This window comes from Tachysurus fulvidraco, chromosome 4, assembly GCF_022655615.1.
Source record: "Tachysurus fulvidraco isolate hzauxx_2018 chromosome 4, HZAU_PFXX_2.0, whole genome shotgun sequence".
NCBI lineage: Eukaryota > Metazoa > Chordata > Actinopteri > Siluriformes > Bagridae > Tachysurus > Tachysurus fulvidraco.
In genome coordinates, this window is record NC_062521.1 from 16,210,086 (window position 1) to 16,220,878 (window position 10,793).

General features: G+C 35.3%; 1 protein-coding gene across 1 annotated transcript; it reads left to right on the top strand.

Annotated features, from left to right (window-relative positions):
* The first annotated feature begins 540 nt into the window (after nucleotides 1–540).
* On the top strand, nucleotides 541–9,902 carry chata (choline O-acetyltransferase a). The gene is made up of 15 exons (XM_027142227.2): nucleotides 541–662; nucleotides 830–943; nucleotides 1,263–1,451; nucleotides 1,588–1,706; nucleotides 3,846–3,899; nucleotides 3,990–4,170; nucleotides 4,598–4,775; nucleotides 5,101–5,270; nucleotides 5,356–5,456; nucleotides 6,154–6,282; nucleotides 6,399–6,521; nucleotides 6,611–6,752; nucleotides 7,493–7,555; nucleotides 7,678–7,815; nucleotides 8,059–9,902. The coding sequence occupies exons 2-15, from the start codon at nucleotides 896–898 to the stop codon at nucleotides 8,326–8,328; spliced, it is 1,905 nt and encodes a 634-aa protein (XP_026998028.2). The 5' UTR covers nucleotides 541–662; nucleotides 830–895; the 3' UTR covers nucleotides 8,329–9,902.
* The last annotated feature ends 891 nt before the right edge of the window (nucleotides 9,903–10,793 follow it).

Here is a 10,793-nt window from a genome sequence, read left to right on the forward strand (position 1 = left end):
TGCGCAGAAAACTCCATTGGCGCAAAGGCGCAATCATTAAAAAGGCTGAAATGAAATAACCCAGCTTACTTAGGAAAGCCTTCTTAAGGATGCTGTCAAAGTTGGGAGAGATTTTTTTCCCCTCAATACACAAAACATACATAAAATACATTATCTAGAAGTTATAAATTCAAGATTGACTTATTCACCATCAGTTAACTAACACTGATATAAGAAAAAGGAAACGGCCAGGAATATTGTGTGCTGACATTCCCTATTAATCATAGGTACACATCCGCAATTGTCAAGATTATTCCCTTTCGGATGAAGTTAGGAAAGATGTATTTCAGAAATTAATAGAACAATTAAACCGTACACTCCCTGAGTTTTGAGAAAACCAAGTAGAAAAAAGAAGTAGCATACGACATACATATTGCATGATTATAATACTATTCCTAAAGAATAGGTAGTGCGCAGGTTTTCACTTGACGCATGACGGTTAGTGGGAGGAGCTTCGAGCATCTTCCCGAGCGGACTGTGGGACTCCAATGCATGGAGCGCAAACAGGGTTCAGAACTCATGACAGAGGAACAGCTCTTTCCTTTCTAGGAAAAGGACGTCTGCGGAAAAATGCATTTTGATCAACTTTTTAAGGCTTTTCATGAAATTACAGCGCCGTTCTGGTAAGTAAAGAGCACTAAAAAATGCCTTTTAGGTTTATTTTACATCTATTCATCTCTATTCAACTGTACACCATATTAATATGGTTATATATGCTTTAATCTAAAGGAAAAATGTTGAGCTTGGAAAACATGTTCAGTGATAAACCTAGGGGCTTATTTTATTCCAGAGGGCAAAGAAGTAAAGTGTATCTGTGAAATTTCCTCACGTCTGAGTGAGCTCTGGAACTTTGAGCATGCCGGTTTCGGAAAAGAAGCCATCAAGGGACCAAGGGGATCAAAGTGTAAAGTGTATTTTACTATTATCTATTTTTCTAGGCTTACTTATAATTATTATATATGCTTACAATTTTAACTAGTATTCAGAGCATACATAACAAAAGTGTAGATCTGACAGAATTCTACTTTTAACTGGTGCATATCAGAAAATTTCAGATATTTGAGCTTTCTATAAAACATATCAATTGGAAATCAGGGACAAAATACACTAAATTGATCGTTTAAATAATCATCAGTTACTACTGAATGAATGAACAGACAAGTTACTGTACATATTTTCTTTGGTGTCATGAAATTTATAATTCTGTTCTCTCATATGTCCAGCTCCCTAAATTGCCTGTTCCAGCTTTACAGCAAACTTTAGATATGTATTTAAATTGCATGAGGCATCTGATACCTGAAGAGCAGTTCCGAAAAACCAAGACGATCACTGAGAAGTTTGGAGCACCTGGTGGGCTGGGAGAAAGACTTCAGAGAAAACTACTACAAAGAAGAGAGTTTAAAGCTAACTGGGTAAATATCTGAAGAAATGTGCTTCAATTTGACTGTGGAAATTAAGTTTAGCTTATCTAATTTACATTTAAATGTAAAAGTATATTTAAAAAAAAGAAGTATAGTAAAAGTATAAAAATATACTTTTTTTTTCCAGGTATATGACTATTGGGTTGAAGATATGTATTTGAATAATAGATTAGCACTACCTGTTAACTCCAGCCCTGCTATGGTCTTCCCAAAGCAGAACTTCAGGACTCCAAGTGATATGCTCAGGTATTGTACACAGTGGAGGAAGCAGTACATTTGATAAAAAGACTTGTCATCCCTTCTTTTTTTAGTCTAACACCAAATACAGACATGTATACATAAAGTCTCCTCTGAATGTATAGGAACATCATAGCCAATTTGTTAGTTTTTTGAGTATACTATATACATTTAGGTTATACAGTAGATGATAGATCAGAATTTCAGCTTTCGTTTCCTCCTATTTATGTTTAGAAGTGTTAACCAACTTTTATGTAAGAAAAAGTGTTTCATAAAGAAAATGTAAGCTAATATTTGGTTGTGAATCCCTTGCTTCCCTTGTCATCATCTCTTGCATTCATCTTTTGTGATGCTTTTCTAGTATTGTACATCTTTCAGTTTGTGTTTTGAAAAAAAAAAGGGGGGGGGGGGGTCCCGTTCCTTCCAGTCGCTTCTTCAAGGGGATGAAATTTTGCTCAGTTGGGTTAAAGTCTGCTGATTTACCTGGCCAGCCTAAAACCTTTCATTTTCCACCTAGTTTTGTCTTTTGTTTTATTTGTTTTGTATAATTTGGGTGATTTTTTGGATAATTTCTTGCTGCATGTTGAAATTCCTAATAATTATATTAGATGCATGTCTCTGTAAAGTGGCAGACAGTATGTTTCTGCAGACTTCTGAATTCATTCTGCCAAATTACATCATCAATAAAAAGGATTGAGTCTGTTCCAGAAGCAGCAATGCAAGCCCAAGGAATGACAATACTTTCTCCACACTTCCATGACTTTGGTGGAGAGTAAACTTGTTTCCAGACATTTTGTGGCTCAGCTCTGTATTTCTTTTCAAATTCCAGTCTGACTTTCAGTTTCTTACTGCTGATGAGTGGTTTGCATTTTTGGTATTAGTATGGCCTATATATTTTTGTTTTCCAGTTCTTTTAAAGGTTCTCAGGTACTCTGATTTTGTCAGTCCAAAGACATGTGTTGCAGGTTGATTGGAATCTCAAAATTGTCAATAGTGTGTAAATGGATGTGTGATTGTGTGTCCAGTGAGAGTGGCATCCTGACCAGCGTGTACTCTGCCTAGTCCCTCAATGATGGATGGATGGGTGGGTGGATGGATTGATGGATGGATATAAGGAATCAATGTACTTCTATAAAGCTGCTTTGTGACAATGTACATTTTTAAAATCACTATATAAAATTATTGAATAGAATTGAATTTATATCTTCACCCCTACACTGTTAAGATTGTTGGTGATGATATTATTTGGATTGTCTTCACAGCTCTAACAATGTGTCTGTCATCAACTGCTGTTGTTTCTCCTGCTTGTTAGACTTTCCAAATTGTTGTATTGTCTATGTTCAATGCCTGTGCAGTAGCTCTGACTGATTTTTCCTCTTATCTCAGCTTGCTTTCCTCCCATAGTCAGGTCTTCATTTATCATTTCTTAACAAATGTACTCTTCTTAGTTGAAACCCAGGACTCAGACTTAGGGTAGGCATGCAGAGCTATTCATTTGTAAACAACCAAATTAACAAGGCACACCTTGTTTGAAAAATAGGTGGTGCTCAAACACAAAAGTTGTTTATCATCTAGATGTCTCTATTCGGATTCATCTACACAAATAAAAAAAAAATACAAATAAATAAAATAAATAAATACAAATAAAATTGTCTTTTAAATGTCATTTAAAAAGTCTGCTTCTTTTTTCATGAAAATTAGACCAAAGAGAAAAGTGAAACTATTCAGCTGTTAAATTATAGTGTAGAATATATTAGCCTGCATCTAAACAGCCTCATATTTAGTGTTTTAACTTTACAAAGGTTTGAGTGAAAGCTGGATTTCTTAAATCATTGCAATTTTCCTGATATAAAATTAAAACATTTTATTATACTTGCTTTAGGAAATCAGATCTGCAATAATAATATAAATAGATATAAGTATTCCAAGCTATTATGTTATATGAACTTGCATTACATTAACCCCATTATGCATATTACATTAAGGTAGTCAATATCCAGATTACTAAATATGTCTGTTAGCACTTGCTAACTCTAAAACCCATCATCAAAACATTTTCCCTTGCTGCACAAAGATAATATAATCTCACAGATTGTATAGTATTTTGAATGAAATTGTGTTTTTAACTTTTTTTCCCGTCTTCAACAGATTTGCAGCTCATCTAATTTCAGGTGTATTAGAATACAAGTGTCTGATTGATGGGTAGGTCTTGCCAATAATATACAGGGTTGTACATGCTTTTAAAGTTCCCTTATGCTCTTTGCAATAATATGCTCTTGTTATGATTTGGAGACATGCCCTACCAGTGGATTTTGCCCGTGGCCAATTAGCTGGCACCCCACTGTGTATGGAGCAATACTACAGGCTCTTCACCTCCTACCGCCTACCCGGGCCACAGACAGACACCCTGGTAGATCAGAAGAACTGTGTAATGCCAGAACCAGAGCATATCATAGTGGCCTGTAAAAATCAGGTAGGACCCTCAATGCAGATACTCAAGGGAATCAGGCTCTGTTTGATGATTCACTTACTTGTTATGCATAATTAGATCTGATCTGGCACAGAAGCAGGGAGTCTAAATGACACCATAAAAAAGGTGATGGACAACTCTCTTGGGCACTTCTTTTTCTGTTCTACAACATAATTAATAAGTGAGGTCCTCTAACAGGTGCTTACTATTGACATAATGAGGATTGTTCTTAATCATCTTTATGCTTGAGTTGTTTTTAATTATGTACAAGATAATCCATTTTAATGTCATAAAAGTTTTAGTCACTCATTAGGCAGCTGTTCTTTCACTTAAGATGGTTGTTAGCATACTGTATAGTGTAATGTACAGAATATGGACAGGCTATAAATTAATTAAATAATCATGTAAATGTACGACTTTATTTCCCTAGTTTTTTGTTCTTGATGTGGTCATCAACTTCCGGCGGCTCAGTGAGAAAGATCTGTTCACTCAACTGCAGAAGATAATGAAAATGGCTGAGAGTGGGGAGGAAAACTTCCCTCCTATTGGAATACTCACCTCAGATGGAAGGACTGAGTGGGCAGAAGCTCGTAGTGCTCTCATTAAAGGTCAGATACCATTTGAGGCATGCAGTCTAACATTCTGAGATCAGGATTAATTTATTTTATGAAAATATTGTGAGAATTTGTAATAAAATAGAAATATGCATATAAACTTCAGAATAAATCTTTACACTAACTTGGTCAAATTACTTTTTATTAGGCCAAATTGACTATAACATAAGTGTGTATTTTTCAGAATGGTAGCACTAACTTGGATTTGTTTACTTATGCAACTCATAAGAGCAGTGGATAAACACTAAAAGAAAACCTTCATTAATTGGAAAAACAAATTCAGATATTGAAGCATGCTGCATAAACACATCTGCTGTAGATTCTACCAATAGGGACTCTCTGGATATGATCGAGCGCTGCCTGTGCTTGGTGTGCTTGGATGAACCATGTGGCATGGATCTGAGTGACACAAACCGAGCCATGATGATGCTCCATGGAGGAGGGAAGGAAAGAAATGGAGGAAATCGCTGGTATGACAAACCCTTGCAGGTAAAGCATCAACATAAAATGCTGCCAACCAGCATGTAGTTATTTAAAGTTTGAATTATGTCTGCAGTTATTTGGTGAATCTCAGTTTATAGTAGGTGCAGATGGCTGCTGTGGTGTTGTTTGTGAACATTCACCCTTTGAGGGAATCGTGCTGGTCCAGTGCACAGAATATTTACTAAAGTACATGTAAGTTATTCATTTTATGTAATTCTGTAATCAACAACCTTTAATCACAGACTAAATTGAAAGCAGTGCATGACAATAGCAGTACATTTAGGATAAATACTGTATAACAGGTTAATACTTAAATTGGGTAAAATCTGTACATTTCGTGTGGCAACTCTCCATCCATTGGGGTCATAATAATCTCCGCTCTTCTGGGAAGGCTTTCCACTAGATTTTATATCATGCCTGAGGAGATTTGTGCTCATTAAGCACCATTAATGGGTTCATGCACTGATGAAGAAACCTGGGATGCATCCCAAAAAGTGTTTAGTGGGGTTAAGGTCAGGGCTCTGTGCACACTCGAGTTCTCCACATCAGCCTTGGTAATCTATGCTTTCATTCATGTCGTTACTTTGTGCAAAAGGATATTTGTCATGATTTGGAAAGATTTGGGCCCTTTAGAAAGTTGTTACTTTCCAGTGACAAAAAGTATAATTTTTAATTGGCCAGTTTGGGGACGACCCAAATATGCACGAGATGGGAAGGTGTCCCCAGACATTTGTTCATATAGTGTACATCTAAACAAGAAAAAGTCGCTGATTGTATGTCCTGAGTGCTTGTTTGAACAACAGACATGCAATTATCACTTAATTTGGAGAGTTTGGGATGAGAACCAGACACTGAAACCTTTAGTAATCGTAACATCTATATGTTTTAGGAGAGGCAGTCCTTCAAAGTTGGTGCGAGCAGCTAGTGTGAGTGAGTTGCCATCTCCAAGGCACCTGCACTGGAAATGTTCACCAGAAATCCAAAAATCCCTCATTTCTTCAGCAGAGAAATTACAAAGGCAAGCCTCAATTTCATTTACATTTAAATAATAAATATTGGGGTGAGGGTGTTGGGTTATTCTTTTTTTTTTCAAAGAACATGCTAAGTTTGACTTAATGCATCCTTTATATTTAGGCTTGTCAAAAATCTAGACATGAATGTCCACGATTTCAGCAGTTATGGTAAAGAGTTCATCAAGAAACACAAAATGAGTCCTGACGCTTACATACAAGTGGCCCTGCAGTTTGCATTTTACAGGTCAGTTTCCTGTTTATTACCTAACAATAAATCGATAATAGTCAACACAGCAAGACACTTCATGGGAAACATATCTACCCTTTGCCCAGATGTCATGGAAGACCTGTACCAACCTACGAGAGTGCATCCATCCGCCGCTTCCAGCAGGGTAGAGTGGACAACATACGCTCTTCTACTGCTGAGTCGTTGGACTTTGTGAAAGCCATGACTGAAAAAAAGTCTAATCTGACGGTAGGTGATTAAGTCTGATTCAGTTAGAGAAGTTGATGAGGATTGTTTATTATTGGATTCCGCAATCTCGTGTCCATACAAATGATAAAAACGTAGCAAAATGTATTTATTATTCTCATTCAAAGGATCAAGCTGTTATTTGAGTTATAACAGCCCTCACTGAAATGGGTTGTAGATGAAAATATATAGTATTTTTTTTCATATAATAGATTGTATTATAATTGTAATATAATTCTATTATAATAAATTTCACCTTCTTTGGTAGAAAAATCACTTATTCTCATTCAGTATGAATGAGAATAAGCAATGCTGTGTTCTGTCCCAAAGATTCATACTGACTAAATATTAAGGACACCACTAGTGTACTATTGTAGTGCTTTCATTGTAATATTACAGAAGGGTTTAGCAAAATATTGTAAATATGGCATGGCACTGACATTAGGCAAAAGATCAAAACATCTTGCATGCGACATGACTGTGACATTCAGCTACCACTAGCTCTGCCACCACTGTCTCTTATACAATAATCCCATGCACATTTGCTTTAATTTTACTATCATATTATGACATTTGTGTAGGCCTAAACAAAAATATAATTTACTCCATTGTTATAATTTACTCCATTGCAAAAAGGCACGTGTGCCTTTTTGCATTACACAGTATATTTAATTCTTTGTTAAAGCTAATTTATTATTTATTAAAATCCTTTATATCATGTCACTATATTCTTCTCTTTCAAGGATGTTGAGAAGATGGAGAAGTTACATCATGCTCTTAAGGCTCAAACCAATTATACAATATTGGTAATTAAAACTGAAGATGCTGATCAAGTTCCCCAGCTTAATGCATTAATAGTTTATACTATCATGATACAGTTGTGTTTCAGTATAGTTCTGCTACTCACACAAAGTGTTTACTTGTCCAGGCTATTACAGGGATGGCAATAGACAATCACTTACTTGGACTGCGAGAAATCTCTAAGGAGCTCAACCTAGAGAAACCAGAGATTTTCACAGATGAGACCTACATTGTCAGCAACCAATTCATCCTCTCAACAAGTCAGGTACATTAAATGCTAACCACAGATAATAAGTAAAAAAAAATAAGTGGATGATAAAAAATAAGTGGATGATATATTCAACATAAATTATGTCACTTTAAATCAACTGAAAAATGTTATCCAAAACCTGTATTTAAATAATTCCACACAGCTTACTCAATTATCCACAACTATTATACTATGTTTTACCCATGTCTTACCTAGACAACTCTACACACAAGGTAACAGTGTGATCTCTGCATGCAGGTTCCTACGACTGTGGAGATGTTTTGCTGCTATGGTCCCGTGGTCCTTAATGGCTATGGAGCTTGCTACAATCCCCAGTCAGACCACATAATTTTTTGTGTATCCAGTTTCCATGACAGCCCCGAGACCTCTTCAGACATGTTTGTGAAAGCTTTGGTGGAGTGCCTGGGGGAGATGCAGGATCTGTGTAACACTCAAGCCAAGCAGAGTAACGCAAGAGAGAGGGCTGAAGAGGCCAGTGAAGCTGTGAGGGATAAAGGAAAGACATAGTACACACTTTTAGACATGGGTTCTTTAAGAATTCTTTGAGGGTTCATTTGATAATTAAGGGTTCTTTTTTCTTATGAAAAGGCTTTCTGACAGAAAAACACTCTGTTGTTGGTGTTCCATGTAAGACCATTAAAGGTTGCCACTGATTGAAGAACCCATAAGAGTGTACCTGAGAATTAAATGCCCTTTGAATAGAGTAAATTAGCTATTGTATACAAAAGTCCAATGTCTAATATACTACATAATACAGTTTATGATATTGTGGTGCCAAAAACAAGCTATGAGATTTATCAGATTGTTATAAAAGTGCTTGTTAGACATCATGAGGTCAATCCTGATGTTGCCAAGATGCTGTTTGGTAATTCTCTCTCTGCCCCTTGTCAGTCAGTGGTACTATAGCCAGTGGTAATAGCCAGTGGTATCTGTCTGTGAGCTCAGTGTCTGTGGAAGAGGGTAGATAGCACTTTTCTCCAAGCTTTACTGTGATGTAGAAAAACCTGCAGATTGAAAGGATGTCTGCATGTATTTCAGACAAAGAAAATGCAAGATTACAATTTAAACATTTTGGTTTATTACATTTTTTGGGTACATGAAACAGAGAACATTTGTTTGTTGTGTAAAAACAAGCTACACTATATGAACAAAGGTTTGTGGACAACTGAGCATCCCACACGTACTTTTTTAACATCCCATTCCAGATTTAGTTTACCCCTTGCTGTTGTAATAACCTTCATCTTCTGGGAAGTCTTTCCACTAGATTTTGGAGTGTGTCTGTAGGGATTTGTCCACTCAGCCACAAGAGCATTAGTGAGGTTAGGCACTGATGTAGTGTGTGGGGGCCAAGGGAACATTCCAATTCATCCCAAAGGTTTTTAGTAGGGTTGAGATCAGGTCTCTGTGCAGGACACTCAGTTTCTTTCATTCTAATCTTGGCAAACCATGTCTTCATGGCGCTAGCTTTGAGTAAAGAGGCATTGTCATGCTAGAACTGGTTTGGACCTCTTAGTTCCAGTGGAGGGAATTGTAATGCTACAGCACACAAAAATATTCTAAACATCTAGGTGTCTCCAGCTCTGTGGCAACAGGTTGAGAAAATCTGGGTGTGAATGTCAGGCATCCAAATATATTTTGGTTATAGTGTATGTGCTGTATGTGTTGTTAAAAAGTCATAGGTTAATCTAAGAGTGCACCATTAGTATGACTCTATCTATATCAAAATGCCATAAGTAAAGGTTTCAGATATTCTTGCAACTGTGCCATACTTGTAAACCATCACCTATAAATATGTACAGCACATGTAGTGATCTGATGAAGTACACTCATTCTTTAAAAAATAAAAGAAAATATATAAGGATTGAATTAATAATTAATTAATTATTAGATTTATTAAAATAATCAATAGAATTAATAGAATTGCATTATAAACTTGTTACAGTTATTGATGGGAGAAAAGTATTAAGATATAAGGTTTCCATAACTTCTAAATATTTATGTAGATGTCAATTAAAGTGTGCTGTTTGTGTGGTGTTATTGAATTTGTTGTAACAGTAACCTGAAATCTTGAAAAATTTGAATGTGCCACATTGAAGTGTTGTCAATCATCATGTATTTAACCTGTTTTGTTGTACAAAGTAGAAAGTTATTTATATATATTTTTTTATGTGAAGCGCAATAACAATTAAATAAAATTATGAAGTAGAGATCAAAACGTGTGGTGCAGAAGTAATCTTTTTTTTTTTTACTTTTATTTAAAATAATTTCATATAAGACTGTAAAAAGCTGAAAGTGATGCAGATTTATTTTAATGTCAACTGACATTACTAACACATTGGCAAATAAGTCCAATATAGATGTAGGGAGGACTGAGAACAATAAATAGCAGACTAATTTACTATTTAAAAATAACACACATTAATAACAATAATACACAAGATTTAAGCAACATAAGTCATCCATCAGTACAGAAAAACACATATACATTTGTGTGTGTCATCCTTCAACATTGTTTTAAAATAAATTAACCTAAGTAAATTTGTTTTATAACATTGTTTTGAATATGTATTCTCACCTATTTGTTCAGCCAGTAACTGCTTTATCATGATCTGTGTTTTATTTTGTCACAAGAAATCACAACCTACAATTATCAAAATATTTTTTTTGTTATTATTGTATTTGACTGGTCACTTGAATTGAATGAGTTTAATTCAAACCTCTGTAACTTAATCATAAATAAATAAATGTTAATAAATGATGGGCCTAATGTGCTATGTGGATTAAAAGTTCAGGAATTATATTTCTTTGTTTATTTATTTATTCTGGTGAATTGGTAATTGTAGTAGGTGAAGTTTTTTTTAAAGGTTTAAAAGGGTTTGTGGCTCCAAAATGTTAAGGCAACATGAAATTTTTTGTTCCCATTTTAATACAGGGGTATTAAAGGCTTGAAGTAAAAGAAAATTTGTTTCTTT

Excerpts from the sequence above, each read along its gene's own strand:
- chata (XM_027142227.2), top strand. The coding sequence starts at position 896 with ATGCCGGTTTCGGAAAAGAAGCCATCAAGGGACCAAGGGGATCAAAGT. Across the intron at positions 4,776-5,100 it reads TCGTAGTGCTCTCATTAAAG|ATTCTACCAATAGGGACTCT; the intron begins GTCAGATACCAT and ends CATCTGCTGTAG. Across the intron at positions 6,283-6,398 it reads TCAGCAGAGAAATTACAAAG|GCTTGTCAAAAATCTAGACA; the intron begins GCAAGCCTCAAT and ends CTTTATATTTAG.